Source organism: Neovison vison, chromosome 11 (genome assembly GCF_020171115.1).
Source record: "Neovison vison isolate M4711 chromosome 11, ASM_NN_V1, whole genome shotgun sequence".
In the NCBI taxonomy this organism is placed as follows: Eukaryota; Metazoa; Chordata; class Mammalia; order Carnivora; family Mustelidae; genus Neogale; species Neogale vison.
In genome coordinates, this window is record NC_058101.1 from 104,996,836 (window position 1) to 105,018,368 (window position 21,533).

General features: G+C 36.4%; 1 protein-coding gene across 1 annotated transcript in view; it reads left to right on the plus strand.

Moving 5' to 3' along the window:
* Window positions 1-16,318, plus strand: part of TACR3 (tachykinin receptor 3) — a 77,302-nt gene extending 60,984 nt beyond the window's left edge. The window contains exons 4-5 of the mRNA XM_044224371.1: window positions 14,303-14,499; window positions 15,980-16,318. Of these exons, the coding sequence (XP_044080306.1) occupies window positions 14,303-14,499; window positions 15,980-16,292 (510 nt within the window). The 3' untranslated portion in view covers window positions 16,293-16,318. The remainder of the gene's footprint in view (window positions 1-14,302; window positions 14,500-15,979) is intronic.
* Window positions 16,319-21,533: the final 5,215 nt, after the last annotated feature.

Consider the following 21,533-nt stretch of genomic DNA (forward strand, 5'->3'; position numbering starts at 1 on the left):
AATGGGAAAAAGCTTGCAGCCTTCCCGTGGAGATCAGGAACAAGACAAGGATGCCCACTTTCACCACTCTTGTTCAACATAGTATTTGAAGTCCTAGCAACAGCAATCAGACAACAAAAAGAAATAAAAGGTATCCAAATTGGCAATGAAGAAGTCAAACTCTCTCTCTTTGCAGATGACATGATTCTTTACATGGAAAACCCAAAAGACTCCACCCCCAAACTACTAGAACTCATACAGCAATTCAGCAATGTGGCAGGATACAAAGTCAATGTGCAGAAATCAGTGGCTTTCTTATACACTAACAATGAAAATACAGAAAGGGAAATTAGAGAATCGATTCCATTTACTATAGCACCAAGAACCATAAGACCTGGGAATAAACCTAACCAAAGAGGTAAAGGATCTGTACTTGAGGAACTACAGAACACTCATGAAAGAAATTGAAGAAGACACAAAAAGATGGAAGACCATTCCATGCTCTTGGATCGGAAGAATAAACATTGTTAAAATGTCTATACTGCCTAGAGCAATCTATACTTTTAATGCCATTCCGATCAAAATTCCACCGGTATTCTTCAAAGAGCTGGAGCAAATAATCCAAAAATTCTTATGGAATCAGAAGAGACCCCGAATCATTCTTAAACATTCTTATAAAACGAATTGCACCTACATGCTAGTACCATATTCTGAGTTAATTTCTTACAATAAAAAGGCATTTCTTTCTTGATACCATTGTTGCTATTAAGAGAACAAAGTACCAGCTTCTAGAATATATATCTTGACTTATATTTACTTCATGGTGCAAATAAATCTATACTGACACAAGATCACACTCTACAAAAAGAAGTTTGTGTGTGGAAATAGTTTTTGTAACCACCATTGAAATAAAAGACAGTGTACAATACAGACATGTATCTAACCTACTCTCTAGAAGCATATTAAAATAAAATCCAAGAACATAATGAAGTCTATGCTATTGTAATAGTCACTTTTATATATCAGCTTGACTGGGACACAGGATACCCAGATAGCTTGTTAAACTTGTTATATCCAGGTGAGTCTCTGAGGGTGTTTCTGGAAGACATGAACATTTGAATTGGTAGACTGTGTATAGCAGATGTCCTCTCCAATGCAGGTGAACATCATCCAATTTGTTGAGAGCCTGAAAAGAACAAAAAAGTGGAGAATGGTTGAATTGTTCTCTGCCTGCCCACCTAAGTTGAGACATCAATTTCCTCCAGCAGCTTCCCTGGGTCTCCAGCTTGAACATGGTAAATCATGGGATTACTCAGCCTCCCTAGTTGTGTGAACCAAGACTATAAATATATATATATATATATATATATATATATATATATATATTTGCAGAATTAATGAATTAATGAAATATGAAGCAAGGCCATTTGCCATTAGCTGAACTGATGAGGAATGGGTTATTTACCAGGAAAAAAAATATTCTTGCTTAGATTAAATATATTTCTATATGAAAATGAAAGTATTCAGGAATTGGCTGCTTCTAGAAAGACCAAAAATATGGAAATATATAGCATATAATGGGAAACTGTGCAGTATAATAGATATCATAGTTCTGTTAGTCAGTGTTATCCAGAGAAACAGAACCGTAAGAAATATATATATTCATATATGTAATTCATTCATATTATATCTGAATATATAAATAATTACATATATAATTCATTTATTCCTATATTCATTCTTATATTCATTCATTCTCAAGACATTAAATATCATCTACAGGTCACTGACTCTGAAATGTATATTATAAATCAATACTACTTCTATGAGCTCTAGATTTACATAATAAGCTACATACTTGATGTCCTTGCTTCGCCTATTTCTCAGATCTTTTAAAATTATGATGTATTTAACTGATCTCTGAGTCTTCAGGTGTAGCATAAAAGTAGACTTTTCCTATTGTCATCCAAATATCAGTACATAGTACTTCCATTTATCCAAATACTAATTTCTAAGAAGAGTCATTCTTAAAAACTCCCCTTTCCCAGAGGGTATGTGCTTTGGTGAGTGCTGTGAAGTGTGTAAACCTGGCGATTCACAGACCTGTACCCCTGGGGATAAAAATATATGTTTATAAAAAATAAAAAATTAAAAAAAAACCTCCCCTTTCCCTCTCACCATTACCTGATCCAGCCTAATGGTCTTCCTCCCTAAAACAGCTCCTATCTCTACACTTTTCTCTATATCCTTTGAAATAATTCTCCAAAATTCTTTCACAAGTCCACAGGTCCAGCACAACAGCCTCTCCAACTCACTTCCCCAGGTCTGCCTTGTTTCCCCAATTCCTCACTCAGCAGCCACAAGGACTTTTTAATGAGATGTAATTTACATATGACTATATAAGTTTCAGGTGGATAACATAATGATTTGGTATTTGTATGTTTTACAAAATGATCACTACATTAAATCTGGTTATCACCAATTTCCACACATAGTTAAAAATTCTTTTTTCTTGTGATAAGAACTTTAAAAACCATCTCCTTTAGTATCTTCCAAAATATAATAGAGTGTTGTAACTATAGCCACCATGTTGTATATTACAAATGATGTTCTTAAAATGTAAATCAACTCATACAACCTCCTTGCACTTTTTCAGTAGTTCCCCAATTTACTTAAGAAAATAAATAAAAGAAGTTGCAAACTCTGAAAATAACCTATAAGGTTCTACATAATCTTGCCACCATTTATTCTGCCAACCTCCTTCTGTGCCACTTTGCCATTCATACACTGTGTTCTTTTTTTTTTTAAAGATTTTATTTATTTATTTGGCAGAGAGATCACAAGTAGGCAGAGAGGCAGGCAGAGAGAGAGAGAAGGAAGCAGGCTCCCTGCTGAGCAAAGAGCCCAATGCAGGGCTCGATTCCAAGACCCTGAGATCATGACCTAAGCCGAAGGCAGAGGCTTAACCCACCCAGGTGCCCCCATACACTGTTCAAATAACACTTGCTCTCAGTTGTTTGAACACATCAAACCTTCTTCCACTTCTTGGTCTTCACTCACACTGTTATCAGAGCCTAGAATGACGTGGCCTTTATTATTCCGTCTGTACATCATCTAGGTTTCAGCTTAGTGGTTCCTCAAATAGACGTTTCATTTTATTCTACAAATCTAGAGGTGATTATTTTTCTCTATAGAATTTACCATAATCTGTAATTTCATATGTTTTCTATACTTACTTTTAACAAATATCTCTTTGATAGGATGTAAATACTATGAAAATAGATGACATTTTTTCTTTTTTAATTTAGCACTGTATCTCTAGAGTCTGGAGCCTTGGTTTCTTTAGAAAAATGTCATTATTGTAAGACAATTGTTATATAAGTGTACAATAAACTAATTTTGCAAAAATAATTGACTTCCTTCCTAAGCCTGAGCCATCACCAGGTTCATATATTCTTCTTAAACGTGGTGCTAAACACAAAAGTTAAGGACAATAATAATTATCTTAATTTAGATATAAGATATTTAAATGTATTTTTTGTTTTATTCACTTAAATAATACTTTTGAAACAGAATAAGACCTATAAATATACAGAACAAACTGATGGTTGGAGAAAAGGGATGAAGGGAAGTGGGATATACAGGCTTCTGGTTATGGAATGAATAAGTCATAGGAATAAAAGGCATAGCATAAGGGGTAGGCGAAGAAGGAAATAAAAAGAAAAAGAAATTCTGCCTTTCTAGTTCAAAAATGTGTATTTTGAAATCCTACTATGTGCATGATAGGGCCAAACACTGGTAAGATAAAGATAAATGGTCCTTCTTGCAATTGAAGTGTTCATTAATATGAGTGAGAAAATTCAGTACCTTCAGTCAACAGGTAATTTATTCAATGTCAAGCACTATGCTAGGATGTCCACAATAGCCAAACTATAGAAAGAACCTAGATTTCCATCAACAGATGAATGCATAAAGAAGATATGGTATATATCTATAATGGAATACTATGCAGGCATCAAAAGAAATGAAATCTTGCTATTTGCGACGACGTGGATGGAACTAGAGAGTATTGTGCTGAGCAAAATAAGTCAATCAGAGAAAGGCAATTACCATATGATCTCCCTGATATGAAGAAGTTGAGAGATAAAGTGGGTGGTTTTGGGGGTAGGGAAGGAAAAAATGAAATAAGATGGGATCGGGAGGGAGGCAAACCATAAGAGACTCTTAATCTCACAAAATAAACTGAGTGTTGCTGCGGGGAGAGGGGTAGGGAGAGGGTGGTTGGGTTATGGACATTGGGGAAGGTGTGTGCTATGGTAAGTGCTGTGAAGTGTGTAAACCTGGCGATTCACAGACCTGTACCCCTGGGGCTAATAATACATTATAGGTTAATAAAAAAATAATTTTTTTAAAAGAACTATGCTAGGTTCTGGAGACACAAAAACAAATAATGCATATGCCCATATTTGGAAGCAAACAGAAACATGCTTGACTATAATATGCATCTGTGTTATAAGATGTAAGCATGATTTGCTAAATCTCATTAGGAAGTATCTAACAATACCTGCGTGAAGAAATGAGGGAAGCTATTGAGATAGGTGAACTTGAGGTAACCTCGCAAAAGATGCATAGAGCATTTTACAGGGAAGGCTATCAGATCAGGGCATTCCAGAGTAATAAGCACATGCTAATTACATAGGTTTATTTCAAAGTAACTACAGATCAGGACAATAACATTATTTATAATCCATGCCTTCTTAGATTATCATACAGAAAAATATGAATATTCAGTGGGCTCATATCATTTTCTACCAGATTTAGCATAGTAAAGCATATTTTTAAGTATTCTAGATTTATGCTATTTCATAAAGCAATTAAAGTATGCACACCTTCAAGACAAAAAGCCAACTGCAAAAGTATGTTAAGACACTGGCTTACATACTATTTCGACCAAAATATATTAATAACAGTGTATTTTTAAAGGACAAGTTATGTCAACATAGCGCAAGATATAGAATCTCTTGGCTGAGCAAATGATGTCAGCCTTGCTTTTATCACCTGGCCAGGCACACTCCTGAGATACCAGATCTCCCCCTGCCCCAGCTCCTGGAACAGAAAAGGAAGAGCTGACCCGAAATTATGTTGCCAGCAGCCAGAAGCTGATTGCAGCCGTTTGCTTCTTAACACTCACTTCCCCACAAAGGTAACTGAGGCAGAAATTCTCTTCACTCAGTCCCCTTCTGTGAATGTCAAAGGATCTTAAATCCTAACAGGAACTATTTATTTGGGACTAAAGTAATCCTTTTCAGCAAACCTGCTTTATGGCTACTAGGTGAAAAGAATATAGAAGATTGTCAAGAATTGGTACTTCTTGTCCATTTGTCTTTAAACATGCTCAGCATAAGTGAAGTCTGTGGAAGTAAGTGGTGCCACATGAGCCCATAAAATATCTGAAGTTCTGAGTCCCTATTTCATAGCTTTAATGCAGATAAATCTGTCCATATTCCCATAGCAAATAGGTAAATCAGATTCCAACTTCAAGCTCCCAGCCCGCTCCACCATTCCAACTTCTTTTCTTGATCTTTCATCTTCCAGCGTTAGGACAAGATCTCATCTTACCTGAAGCTCAAATGGGCAATTCCTTGGCAAAAAAAAAAAAAGGTTGTCTGACTATCCTTCACTGAGCCATTGCCTGAGCACGTTAAATGAGGAAAGCCAGGGCTATTTCTAAAGGTCTTGAGAAAGAAAATGAGGCCTTAGCTAACGAAGAATTAAGAGACCCAGGAACTCTAGCTCCAAACCTACCTTTGGGATCTGGAGGAAGCACCCCACCTTCTGAGTCTTAAGTCTCTCATCCATAAAATGGAGAAGCTATATAGTCATAGGTTTGTCATGAAGGCTAGAGAAAGTCATACACTGGGAAGTTTATTTGTTAATGATTATAAAAAGCACTAAGCCTGTTACTAAAATCAAAAGGGAACACAACTCCACTGAGTCATCCATCAAGATCACCCTCAAATGCGTCTGCTGGCCTTGCCTCACCCAAAGGAAAATGTTGCTGTCAGTATGATTTTCCTTTGCTGAGTCTCAAAATGAGTGTTAGAACACCTGGCCGGTGCATGGAGTGCAGCACCTGGGGCGAATGCTGCATTCTGGAGCACAGAGCTTGTGGCACCAGAAACCAGCACGGGGCGTTAAGGAGGGAAAAGATAAGGGAATAGAAGCTTTGAAATGTGTGGTGAAATAAGCACAGGATAAGTTTGAAAACATTGCTTTACCTTCTAGAGCTTAAAACGGAGACATTTAAAAATGCAAAGTCAGGAATGGGCTCTTCACTGCACTCCAGTTAAAATGTAACAACCCAGGCCCTTTCCCTAAAAGCACAAATACTGATCAAAGATTTTCAAACTTCGTTCCCATTACCAGACCACTATCTTGTAGTCAACATGTTGCGAATTATATTCTTGTATCACATTTTTGTGTTAATTTGCTAAACAAACACTTTAACGTAATCCATATTTTTAAGATTTTATTTATTTATTTGACAGAGAGATTACAAGTAGGCAGAGAGGCAGGCAGAGAGAGAGGAGGAAGCAGGCTCCCTGCTGAGCAGAGAGCCCGATGCGGGGCTCGATCCCAGGACTCTGAGATCATGACCTGAGCCGAAGGCAGCGGCTTAACCCACTGAGCCACCAGGCGCCCCATATTTTTAAACCATACTCTTACATTCCTTCCTGTTCTAATAAAACAGAAGCCTCAAAAACAGGACTTTGTCCCAATAGTCACAATACGTGACAATTCCTTTTCAAAAACTTTTGTTAAAATTGCTCTTGATTATTTGGATACTCAGGAAATGCTGGTAAATGAATCTACTTCTATTGTTTCTGTAAACCACAGAAATTGTTTTCTGGCTATTTCCTATTTTAATTTTCTTCATCTAACCTAAGAAGCCATAACAGCTCTGCTCCTTTAGAGGTGAACACCTAAGTGTAATAACAAAGAAGGCTTTTGCCTTAATCAGAGACCACTCTTCAGTCTAAGCTCAAGTGACAGGTTCAATTGGATTTTTGAACAGTAGAACAACCAAGAAAAATCTATCATCTTATTCAGCAAGCAAGGTTTCTGTATGCAGTGTCATTACTGCCAAGGAATTACCATGGAAAACAGAACTCCTGAAGAAGACCATATATAACCTAAGAGAGGCTCATCTGATGCAAATGGAGATCCTAGTCTATTTCTGATATTGATAAGAGCAATTCTACGGGTGATCCAAACCTCTCTGGAAGTCTCCATTTTCTGGGGACCTGTAGAGTATTCTGCCTCCAAGTTTGCTGGCATGAAGCCATATCATCTAGTGTTCTCAGCATTTCAAACATTGTTGTTGGCTTTTCAGGTTGCCATAGCAAAATACAATAGACTGGTGGTTTCAACAACAGACATTTATTTTTTTCGCTGTTTTGGAGGTGAGTCATCTGAGTGGAAGGTGTTGTCTGAGATGGTTTCCTTTAAGGCTTCTCTGCTTGGTGTGCAGATGACTGCAAACCTCTGTCTTGCATGGTCTTCCCTCTGTGTGTCAGTGTTCTAATCACTTTTTCTTTCAACAACACCAGTCATACTGACTGAGGCCCCCTCCTAATGAACTCATTTTAGTTTAATTATCTCTTTCAACCCCCTATCTCCAAATTCAGACTCATGCTGAGGTTCTGAGATTAAGACATCAACATGAATTTTGAAGACTGACATCACCAAGATGACAAAACAAGACATCTCTTGTTATCTCTTTAATAACAATGTGGCATCCATCCAGAGGCAAAAGTGCTTTTGTGGATGCTGAAGGATCTAGATAGATCTGGTGCGGTCCAAGAAAGAGGAGAGTCATTTTGAGAAGGCAGGCCTGCATCCAGGAGGCTAAAACAAGGTCCCAGCTATAGAACCAGAAACAGTTCTATATCCTGGAGGATTTGGCTCTCGCCTCATTCGAATTTGGTTCTTTCAGCAACACCAAGGTGAAGGAATCTGGGAGGAGTCCCACCCACCATGAGTCAGGTAATGGATATAGAGACCTCCATGCAGCTGTGGACCCTACCATGGCCTGTGAACCAACCGTAGCTCCTCTTAGCTCTGGTCCAGGAGCCCTGGAAAATACTGATTTAGATAATCACCCATGGACCAGAGAGCCATATGGAAGTCCAGGAGTCTAGCAGAGAAGTTCTAGCATAACATTAGAGAAAAAAAGTCTAAGGCAGATGCCATGGAGAGGGTAAGAGGAACAGCTTAACCACACCCACATCACCTCTCCCTGAAAGTGACACAGCTCAGTGCCAAGAAGGTCTTCCTCAGGGGTGATTTCTCCCAAGGGCAAAAATGGAAGTATGTGAGTGAGTGAGGGAGGGAAGGAGGGAGGGAGTACTCACTGCCCCAGCTCTGTGGGGTGCTGCCAAAAAGGCCCATTTCTCGCCCTCCAGTCAGAGAATTAAGTCATGAACTGCTAAACTAGGAAGCAGGTGAGTGACTGGGAAAATAGCAAGCAGGGTACATGGAACCCAGCAGAGGGACTTAGATTCTACTACCAGTCATGGACTCTACAGGAAGCCAGGCCACAAGGAGCTTGGGATGCCTCCCTGCAGGTCTCCTACTGGCCCAGTCATAAGACAAATACAGTCTGAGGATCTGATGTGAAGCATGGGGACTAGAGTTAACTAGACTGGATTATATACTGGAAAGTTGCTAGTAAAATTTCAGTGTATTTACCACACATGCACACAAACCAAAAACGGTAATTATGTGAAAGCTTATTGTGGTAATCATCTCACAAACCATACATGTATCAAGTTATCATATTGTACACATTAGATAACAATTATATCCCAATAAAGCTAGAGAAAAATAAATAAATAAATAAGCAAACCTTGTAAACTTAACCAAAGAATGGGGGAACACAACTTTCTCCATAAGAAGCCTCCATACATTTTTATCTCCAACCATGATCCCATAATATCAGTCTTTACACATCTTGCTTTAATATACTTCCTTTTCTTAATTTCATCTCATCTTCCTTTTGTGGGCTGCACCACTTTCTTTGACTTTAGATCTTTAGGCTTACGATGATAAGCCTAAAATCTTATGATGCTCTCAAAGTTTAAGTTTTCAATGGAAGAAATGAAAATACACTAAAAACAAACCACAATAACATGTAAAGAAGGAGAGTCCAAATACAACACTGTACACACACACACACACACACACACACACAAATGTTTTCCACACTTGAATCTACACACACACACAGGTTATTCTCATTTGTTTGGGGTTGACATAACTTCTCACAGACATGACTCCATACTAACTTAACTACATTCTCACATTGCTTGGGGATGGCATCAGTGTCACATTTCTTGGATGACACTAACAGCGCATTTTTTTAAATTTTTGATGACACTAACAGCATTTTTTTAAATTTTTATTAACATATAATATATTATTTGCCCCAGGAGTATAGGTCTGTGAATCGTCAGGCTCACACAATTCACAGCACTCACCATAGCACATACCCTCCCCAATGTCCATAACCCAACCACCTTATCCATACCCCCCCCAGCAACCCTTAGTTTGTTTTGTGAGATTAAGATTCTTATGCTTTGTCTACCTCCCAATCCTATCTTGTTTCATTTTTTCCTTCCCTACCCCCCCACAAGCCCCCGCCATGCCTCTCAAATTTCTCGTATGGGAGAGATCATATGAAAATTGTCTTTACAGTGCCTGTATTCTTATCTAATTCTAAAATCACTAGCAAAATTCAACTCGGCTTCTAGACCATGTTGCCTTTTTTTTCACAACTCTTATTACTGGGTTCTTATTTTCTTCCTCAAAACTGAAATTTTTGCAGTTACTGAATGTAACTGCAACAGCAAAAGCTGAGCCTAAATAGCCCATGAAATGGTACTTTTCCTTTTGACACTTTTATTGAAATTTTTCCCATACCTACTTTGGAGAATATATATTTTAATTTGCTAATGTGTGGTTAAAATAAGCAGGTTTGCAATTTTGACTGAAAGAAATATAACAGTTCGTTTAAGAACGTTTCTGTGGACAAAAGGTGTGGTGAAGTGGTAGGGTGTGACCCATGGGACGGTTCTCCAGAACATGCATTCTGAGGGGTTCTAATCCAAACAAGAAGCTTCCTGTCACATGGCGTTAAAAATTTCCAGTTCATACATTTAGAAAGAATAAATCCTCTACTGAAGAATATAATCCTAGACATATTTTATAGTTGGCACTATTCCATTTCATTTCCTAGACTTACTTTTTTCTCTTTTATGACCTAAACCCCAAATCATCCCTCCTACACTAATTTATTATGAAAGATAAGAACAGCTGCAGGCATTCCAGTCTAATCTGTACAGGATACAAAAATCAAAGATTTGTTTTTCCCTTTGATACACAAAGAAAAGGTGCCCAAAGCTTATTTTCACTTACCAGGTCATGCATTTCAATCCTATCTATGTGAGTAAAGTGGATCCTTAACTACTAAAAACAGGCAGTAGAACTGTGGGAACTACATCACTTGTCCCATCTTCCTTCTTTCTCCTGCTCGTAAGTGTCTGTGCCAAGGATAGTGGGCAGCCATGACTGTTCTTGTTGCCATGGAAAATGGAAAATAAATCTCGTTGCCCCAGAAGTGGGACATAGCTCAGATTTATGAAATACCCAACATCAATCGATCATTTATATCAAGTTGTAACACATGGTGAAAGATTTGAATTGTCTCTGCCCCGGTCTCTTATCTTGCCTAAAAATTTCAGGATTTTCAGGAAGGCTACCAAACTGAACTCCTTTCCTGATTAGTATTTATATGCTAGTGCCATCGTCCAGCCATGAGACTCAGGCGAGCAGCTCACGGTATTTGCGCATCTATCATTGCTCAAGGTTTGTGCTTCAAGGTGCTGTTTTGCTTTTGACACTTGACAAAGCAATGCAATTTCTTCCACCGAAAGACCCCGCTTTTGCATTTACATTACAGCTGGAGTCCTGAAAGTTTGATATCGTAAATAATTCCACAAGATTGTGTGAGCAAGACTGAAGCTAACAGTTAAAATGTATTTTATAGAAATAAGTGAAGTGTATTATAACCATGTAGAAGATCTTTTCATTTAGAGTCCTTTTGATTTTTCCTTATTTTCAAATCTTTTAGGGTCTTGTAGGGTCTCTTAGATTTTTCCTTATTTTCAAATAAGTTTCTAAATGTTTTATAACAAGGTCCATAAGGCCCTATATCCATGAATTAGAAGTTATCTGAAATTTCCATTCCAGAGGCATTTTCATTTAATTTAATTTTCCACATCCACTTTAATTTTTCCACATTATGGACTTCTTCCACATTGATGGTTGGAAGACACTTATAAGATTCTAATAGCCTTTGTAGGTCTTTAATTACTATTGTTGGAAAACAATTTCATGCACAGGGAGTTTGTGGTCAGCCTGCAAAAAAAAAAGCATTCCAAGAAGCTCTTATGTATATTTGCTGATACCATATTTAACAGAGTAGCCTGTAGCATGTTCACACTGATACAGGATTTTTTTTTTGCCCTTAACATTAATTCAGAATAAAATTTAATGCTTTCACACACCTAAAATATTGATTATATCATTTGTACACTCATACTCTTTTAAATGTGTTTGCCTAGGAAAATGAAAGAGCAATAAAATATTAAGCTCATTTTATACATACATGCCTATTTTAAACTTGGAGGACAAATGATACCAGTGTTTAATGACCAACTAAAATGGACTCTTGGTTTCTTTTTTTTTTTAATTCACTTTCATGTATTTATTTCTGAAAATTTCTGAGCACCGATTATGTATGAAATCCACTCTATATGCCTGAATCCATCAACAAAAAAAAAGAAAGCAAGCATAAAATTCTTGCTCTTTTATATTCCAACATGAGGAGACAGAAAGTAAAGAACAAACATAACAAACTGAAAATAAAGAACGGGCAGACTGCGGTCTTACATGGGTTGGTCAGAAGGGAGTCGCAGAGAAAGTAACAGCTGTGCAAAGGCGAGAAGAGGTTGAGGGTGGTACCCTGTGGGAATAACTGGGGGACCAGTGTTCTGGAAGGCAAATAATTGGGGGTAGGAGCTTGCCTGTCGTGTTTAAGGAGTAGTATGATGTTCGTATAGTTGAAATTAAAAGGCAGTAGTAGAACTTGTTTCGTTCAGTCTTCTGTCCCTGAGCTAGTTACCAGGCACTGAATCATTCTTGCTTATAATAAACTAGTAAGTTCTCATAAATGTTATTTCAATTGCATACACACGTGTTTATATTCACCACATTTCAATGTATTTTTTATTTACATTGTTTTCATTATATTCTAAGCTTCTTCAGGATAAAAGATGGGTCCTCTACTCATTATTTTTCTCTATTCTGTTTTCTAGACCCAAGAGATTTAGTAAATGTTATTAATGTAAGTAGGAAGAAAAAAGACTTAGGAATCTTAGTTTTAAAATTCCAGCCTTGTTTCATGAATCACAGTGGTCAAATCTTTTGGTCTTTGCCTCAGTTTCCTAAAGCACAATTGAAAACCAGCTAATCAGTTGTTAAATACATGAAGCATTGTATAAATGTGAATTATAATAAAATGTGGTTCTTTTTTTTTTCCAATTTATTTATTTTCAGAAAAACAGTATTCATTATTTTTTAAAATGTGGTTCTTATTTACATTCCACAAATATATAAATAAGAAATCAGAGAGATAAATGCAGAAATCTGAATACAGCTTTTCAGGGGGAAAAAATCAGTTTAAAGAGCATTGAGAAAAAAAATGTTTTTGGTGGTATGGCCACTGATAACATTCTGTGGGCTATTGACCTAGATCTTCAGCTCTAATGAAGCTTAGTACTTGTTACCTGGACGGTACAGTGATCAGGCTCTTGGGAAAGCTTTGCCTTCCACACTGATCCACTTAATGCTTTGCCTTGTTCTAGAATCATGTCTCTCCTGACTCTTAACCTTGCCAACTTTTCATCTGAATCCCTAACTTGCAGTGAAATGATGAGTCCAGTCCATAAATATCATATTTTCTTAGTTCTAAGATGCTTCATGAATCACTAATGTCAGTGCTCTCCCTGATTTCTGTGCTGATGTGACTAGGGATAAGCTCCCAAATTCTTTTATTTAACATATGTCATTCTAAACATTTCACTATTTCCAAATTGCCAAAAGAAATATGGACAAATTTAGTAGGCAGATTGTTAGTGAAAAATAATAAATAAGGTCATCATTTTATTATTATCTCCTTTTCCACACAAAGCCAAGCTGCTTTGAGTCTGCGTTTCTTATAGTCACAGACAATGAACAGATTTTATTTCATTTAGGGACACATAAAATATCCTCCCGTTCAACCTACTATTTTAAATTGTACATTGTCATTCATTATTCATTAATTCCATATCTAATTATTTGTCATCAGCTATATGCTTCAGATTGTGCTAGATGCTGAGAATATTAAGATAAACAAGACATTCTCTCTGCCATTTAGGAAGTTAAGGTCCAGTGGTGGAGAAACAAAAGTTGATAGGTTACTTTGGCCAGGACTCTCTAGAATATTTTGTTTCAAAGGTGTGGAAGCCAAGGAAACAATCTGTGCTTACCAAATTCATAAGACCTAATGTATAAAACAGTTGACTATTTGTAAATTTAAAGTTAATGATATTTCCTCAGACTAATGTGAATATTCATAATCACTGTCCAGAGAAAGCTTCCCCAATACCAGATTATAAGAGAAACCAAGTTGACATTCAAAAGGTTGCCTCATCGACATGGTATTAGAGTAAAGAAATCTGAATAGTCTTAAGCTATATAGTCAGGCTATAGTAAATATGGAGGAACCAGCTCAGCCCTTGGAGCCTAATTTACCCCCACCATGACTCAACAGTCGGTTTCTCTAGATATATCTCTGCTATTTTGCTCTTCAGGCCAGCACAGCCAAATCTTGCTCTTCTCTCCCCTAAGCTCGTTGGATTCTTCTAAACACTCATTTTCTTCAGGCCATCTAATATATATGTGTTTCTGTTTGAGTTAGTGTAACCCATTCACTTGGGTTAGATAAAGAAGGAATGGTGACATCAGCATAGCTTTCTTGAGACTCACCTAAGGCAGCTGTCCCTAGCTTACCTCCCACTTTTTTAATACTAATCCTCGGGCATGCTATGTATTTAACTATATTGGCAGAAAAATATGATTTACAGTAAGCTACTGCAACAAATATATTTAATGACTTTAAAATTTTCCAGAATTGACCTCTTTCCTTCTTTCTTTCTAGGTTGTAAAAATGATGATAATTGTTGTGGTGACATTTGCCATCTGCTGGCTGCCTTATCATATTTACTTCATCCTCACTGCAGTCTATCAACAGCTAAATAGGTGGAAATACATCCAGCAGGTCTACCTGGCCAGCTTTTGGCTGGCAATGAGCTCGACCATGTACAACCCCATCATCTACTGCTGCCTGAATAAAAGGTAGAAATGAAATTATCAAACCCAAGCTTCTTATCCCTCCTGGCTTAGCTGAAAGCATATGATGTTGTTCCAGCTTCTTGGTGCAAATTAAAAATGTCAAAAAGAAGGATAATTTTTAAAATTCACTGAGGGGAGTACAAAGCTTGATTTTTTTCCTAGACTTCAACCTACTTTATGAAATATCCCACCTTAACAATTACAATAACAATTAAAATTAACAATTACAATTACAATAACTTAGAAGTTCTAACTGGGAAATTTTTATATGGCCTAAATTCTCCCTCCAAACCCTTCCAAATTTTGTCTGCACAAAAAGAAAAAAAAATCCATCATGACTGAAGGAAGTGAGTTGAATATGTGCTCGAGTCCTCAGAGAAATGAAGACACTTCATAGAAATACACAGATAATTTTTATATGGGGAGAGAGGATGACATATGTGAGTCTCTATTAACAAGGATGTCTTGTAAACAGACTTCAAAATAGAAGATGTTGCTGTGAGGGTTCTAGAATCAGTAAGGCAAGGAGAATTCCAATCCTTCTGCCCCTTCTGCCTATATAATGAGGTCAGTGAGTAAGACAGGGGGCAGTATCCATGGAAATGGGCAGTGAGGAAATTGAAGTGGTCAAGGCAAAGCTACTTGTACAGTAAAGTTTTCAAAGGGTAGTATTTGTAGCCAAATTTAAGACTGGAAAGGAAGGTAAAATGTTGTTTCCAGATAAAAACACCTTGGTTGTATGTAAAGACACATGGAGGGGCAGGGGTAAATTTCCTAAGACTGATGATTCCCTAAAAATCCAGTGTGTTTTGAGCACAACTAGAAACAACTTCATGTGAGTAACTGTGAACCAAATCCTAAACTCTCTTTGCAGTTGGGCCTCCATTACACTATCCCTTCAGTTTGTAAACACTTAATTCTGCTTTTTTTTTTCATTAATTGCATAAGCCGTGTATCAATTCAAACCACCCCACAAGCAGTACATCTGTTTTTAATCAACTTCACTTAATGGTTTACAAACAAAGGATTGTGTGCTTTCATATATCATTAGATAAAAACCTTCAAGATTAGCAATTAATTCTAACATTAAATGGGACTTTAATGTAAAAATGTGTAATCATTTCTGAAAGAAGTTATTTTGAAATATGTCATTTTTAAGTGCCTTAACTGCCAAGCCTAATTCAATTAGACTTCTGCAAACGTATAAAATGACTGAAGAAATGTACACTGTTTCTTTGGCATAAGGATTACCTGATGCCATGCTTTCACTCTTTGATGACTTCCTTCTCATTGATAAGACATTAAAATTCAAACAAGAAAACTTGAAGGACTAGTACCAATACTGTGGCATACATTTTAAGAGTTTGGCAAATTCAAAATTTGATTTTGTTTAATTGCCTGAAGTAGGGCTTTCTGTGACAGTTGAAGGGAATTTCCACTTGAAAACGTGATTTTTTTCTTTCTGTGGCCTGCTTCTCTTCAGATTTCGAGCTGGCTTCAAAAGAGCCTTCCGCTGGTGTCCTTTCATTGAAGTTTCTAGCTATGAGGAGCTAGAGCTCAAGACCACCAGGTTTCTCCCCACTCGGCAAAGCAGCCTGTACACGGTGACCAGGATGGAGTCCATGACAGTGGAGTTTGAGCCCAGCGAGGCAGACAACACCAAATCCAGCCGGAAGAAGAGAGCGACTCCAAGAGATCCGAGCCTCAGTGGTTGCTCCCGCAGGAATTCCAAATCTGCCTCCACCACGTCAAGTTTCATAAATTCGCCCTATACCTCTGTGGATGAATATTCCTAAATTCATTTTATAAACAGGCAGATTATAAAATATAAGCCCTATTCTCCTGTTTAGAAGTCCTGTCCTACCTACTCTCTGGAAACGGAGGGCAATTTTGGGGAGCCGGGCTTCAACTGAGAGGGTAGAATAGAAATGTAACAAAGACACTATTAAGATATTTGACCCCTCAAAAATTAAATAAGCTGTCGATTTATTCTTTGAAAACTCTAAATTATTAAATCAACAAACTAAATATAGATTTGAAACATCTAAAATTTTTTCTTGTTTAAAAATAGCAATTATATATTTATGACACAAAATAACATATGATTTTTCCAAGAGATTAAAAAAACTTTAAAAATAAAATGTTGTGAGTGAATAAAAACAAAATCTATATAAATGAAACATTTTCATCTATAGCTATAAAACAGGGAAAAAATGACTCATCTTCCCACTAGAATGAAGGAAAATCGCCTTGAAGAATAGGAATTAGTGACAATTTTTGCTCACGTGAACTCACTTTGTAGAATGAAAAATTTTAAAGATTTAAAGATTTTCTCCATGAAATGTAATTGGAAAGGAAATCTAGTAAAATTATTAGACAGATGTACATGTCATTCTCTTTATTATTTTCTCTGACAAAATGGCTTCAAAAGAAAAAAAATAATCCTTTACTTTTTGACCGTTATATAAAGTACCAAGCTAAGAAAGAGTCCAAGTTAGGACCTCTTTGTCCTTAAAAGGACAAAACAAACTCCTATGATCCTCTTTACTTTATTTTTCATAAATATTTTTCAAAAATTTTAGAAAACAGGCAGATTATAAAACATTAAAGATGCCTTCTAATGAAGAAGGGAAGAATTCCATTTGTCTCTGAAACTGGCTACCAACTTTTAGTCAAGAATTAAAGACAGTCATTCATAATTATGATGGCAGACAGGAACATCAACCAGCTCCAAAGGAAGAAGTGCTTCTCCCCATAAGTCAAGGAAAAAGCTTAAGACAGACATCGACTTTATCAATTTTACAGCATCCTTCTCCTGTCCTCTCCCTCCATGGGAAATAAGAGTAAAGACTAGGGGAAAGTATCAGAAAATAGATCAAATGCAAATCCTTAGTAAATAAGTCAATGTACACCCATATGTACTAATAAACATGTGTAGAAAGGTGAATCAGCTGTTAGAATAGAAAGTAGAACAAGAGTTGGATATATGTGAACTAATACCATGCAAACAAGATTATAATTTACACCTTTCCACAGAGAGCTTTCTTTTTGTCTGTTTAAATAATGCAGACATCCCCCAGAAAGAAATGAGCTAATCATCCTAAAGAAGCATCTGTTTACTATAAAAAAAATTACTGTCATATTTCTGAGAGCTATAACAAAAAAAGCACACTTTAAGTGTAGATTTCAGCGCTATAAATATTTCTTTGAATTGAAGATACTGTCAATTTTGTTCAAAAAAGCAGAAACCTGAGAATGTGTATGTACAATACAAACTTTTCAGAAAGTTTAAAATATTCAGTTAGATTTTTGTTAAAGCTATCCAGCTAAATTAATTACTTCTAATGCTTTATTGGATTGTTATGCCTCCACCAATACAGAACCAACTATTATGAAGAACAAGGTAAAAGCAATTATTCAAAAGAAAATCATGGTCCATTGCTGTCACTACATTAAATTTTCCAATCCTCTTTCCTATTTTGGGCCCAAAGCCAGAAATATCTAATTAGTACAAAGTATTAAAAAAAATCTATACACCTCCACCATGTGTTTAAGCTGATTTCTTCTGATTGTACCAATAAACAGACTCACATATATACACTCACAAGTGTGCAAATACAAGCATCCTAATGTATCTAACAGCTTCGAAGAATTAAATTAAAAACCGAATGCTAAATTAGTAAATGGTTGTTACACAGTAGCCATAGAAAGATCAATAAAATCTATGAGGCTTGTGTGCATGCTTGGGATGAGAAATGTATCATTATTTAGGATTTAATTATTGAATATAATTTTTTAAATGTTCATTTCAAAACATGTAAATGCTTATCCTACAATGTGAAAGTGTCAAGAAAAAAGCCTCATATTTTAAAGCAAACATTATCTTCTTAAATTTACAAATGATTCTGAGACTGGCATTAATTAACATTCTAATTACATAGGACCATATTCAGCTGCAGCCCATGAACATGAAGTTTGGCTCTTGGGTTCACTGTAGTTAGCCACCACCAAATGCAGTTTGAAAAACCTAATTCCTGGCCTTCATATGCTAGGAAAATTTAGTATAATTTGCTAAGACATCTAAGGAAAAACATTGCTTCAATCTGCTGTTTTGTTTGACTCCTTTTTTTTGTTTATTTGTTTGTTTGTTTGTTCGGGGTTTTCCAGGAGATTTGTTGTTGCTGTGCTTACCAACTTTCACCTTTCGAGTGTGACAGAAATACTTTAGGTCCAGATGGTACCAAGAAAACTGACATCATTCACTTGGTATTTATAACCTTAAAGGAAAGTTATAAAGCAGAATTTTTAAGGTTTAAAAATAATAAAATGAGAACAATGTGAAAGAGGATTTTAGCCCTTTTGTCTGAATTTTGACACTGAGAATTATAGAATAATACAGATGGAAATCATATCCAGTAGAGGTCACTTTAAATAAAGCTATGCTGATATGTTCACATGTGTCAGGGCTTAGAATAATTTACCTCCAAAATTCACCCTACCCTCTGATGTGAAAGTTCACTCCAAATTTTTTTCATTATTTGAAGGTAAAAACTGACTAGAAATAATAGGCAAATGGTTAAAACATCTTAGGATATTTTGGATTTAGGTCAGCAACAGAAAAATACAAAATATTTTGAGAAAAGTCTGAGGGAATCAAAAAGACTTGCATCACTGTAAGTATTTTTTAAAAGACCAAAGTAAATAAATAATGAAGGCTGTATTTTCATTATTTTGCGTCTGGAAAAAGTGTTTTTGAAATTATCTGCATAGGAAAATATTAAAGCAAACATGACTATTATAGAACCTTATCTAACATCTTTTATTTTTCAGTAAGCTTAGTATTCTGCTGCATTATTCCATCTCCCAACTTCATGAGGATGACATTTCTGACCCAGCAGCCAAATCTGTATTCTTCTCCAGATCCTGCCAATCTCTTATCAACAGAGATCCGACCAACTTCAAAGTGACCTCTGTACTTACAAAGCATGCAGAAGAATGCCAAGAAGCTTACCATCAAACCTGCGAAGCACAAAATAAAGTTGAAAAAAATCAATGCTAGCCAGCTCAGATTTGAACTTGAATTTTGTTAATGCAGAATTACATCAAAAAACTTCTGACTAGTGTCTGGTAAATTATTCCATGGAATGCAAAGTCAGAAGAGTTACAATTTCTCATACTTTTAATAGTAACAAATTGAGATCCCACTTGTTGCTGATAACATTCTAAAAGTCAAGGAAATGAAGCATGACACAGGCCATGTAGAATAATGTTGTAATAATTTCCCTTAGGGCTAAGCAGGAATGAAGAATAATGTACAATAGCTCTATACTAGGTCAGTGATTGTGTGTTATAAAATAGTTAGGCAAAAATTCTGTGTATATAAGAAATAAATAAATATAAAGTTTGTAGCTAGTGAATTAAGTATTTTTAAGTTGTTCTGATTATACTGAATAGTTTAATATATTCATACCTTTTGTATATGTGGTTAATATGTGACAGATTTGATTTTGCTTTTTTCTTTAAAACTATTAAAAATAATATTAAAAACAAAAGCAGTCCTAGTATTTCCTTACTGACTAGCAAAATATATATTATGGAAGATCCTATATTATCTAAATACTCTCACCTTCAGAACTAGATTGTGCTTTGCTTTCTTCCTTAGTTTTCCTCATTGAAAATATCTAGTTTTTCTAAGTTAACTTGACGCAGGAAAAAAGCATCTATGGAAATAAAAAAGTTATCAAAATGTACAAAATATTCTGTGTGGAGAGTACATGAATTGGAATATAGAAGGGAAAGAGTATGAAGTTGAGTACAGAGCATAGCATTTTAGAGAGCATCAGATCTCTAACAAATGACAGATGAGTTTAAATCTAAGCCTCACCAACAGCTAGCTGGGGTAACGGGGGCAAGTAAATCTGCTCTAAGCCTCATTTAACTCATCAATAAAAAATAGAAAATAGTGATTTCTTCAAAACGCTAATGTGAGAACTGAATGAGCTAATGCATGAATAGGACAGGGCCAAACAATAAACACATGTTCAAAACATCATTATTATCATTATGTGCATGGGGAGAATATTAAAGGAACCTTTTCATGCCTGTATCATTCTGCCCCCATCCAAAGCTCTTTGAGGCGTTGGTAGCCATATAGCCTCCTACCCCTTAGCCCTAGGCTATTTTCAGAGTCTGCACAAGACTTCATGGATCATGTATGAGTGTTCTGGGAATGTGCTACCTGGCCCTGGGCCCCCAGGCAGGGGAAAGCTGGATAGGTGAAGGGTTAGAAATGGCCAGTTAATAGAAGTAGCTTTGGATGAGAGAAGTTAAATCACTTCTTAGGAAAGATGCAGCCATTTTAGGTTGAAGAATAAGAATTTTAAACTTCAAAAGAAAATAGATGAGGAAGAGAACACAGAAAAATTTCTTTTCAGGCTTCCTGGGCAGCTCCACAGACTGCTTCCTTTGCATTCTCCTATCTGCTCTGAGAGGAGTGCCCAGAGACAATTCCATGTCAGGTGTCAGCAGTGACCTCATTGCCTATCCATTTCCAACACCTGTAAAGACATCTTCTTTGATCTACTTCCTCAACCCCACTCAGATACAAGCCAAGTATCCTCCACCATATCTTACCAACTTATCATAAAAGGAAGAGAAAAACAGGAGCAGGATGTCTTCACTGTCCACCACCCATCCAAAGCATCAGGACATCCTCTAAGCTCTTAAAATATACCCAAGGTTCAACTGATACCATGTCAACTGCTACAAACCTGGTCCAAGCTACCATCATCTCCTACTGGATTATTGCCAAAGTCTCTACCCCATGCATCCCTAAAATGGATTCTCAATAAAGCAATCAGAGTGATTCTTTTAAAATAACTTCACATCGTTTCATTCCTTTGCTCACAGTCCTCTGGGGGCTTCCCACTTCTCCTAGAAAAATAAAATTTTCTTCAACCACACTGGAAGGAAACTAGAACTCAATAACCAAAAAAAGGGGGGGGACTCATAAATATTTGGAAATTAAACGATATGCT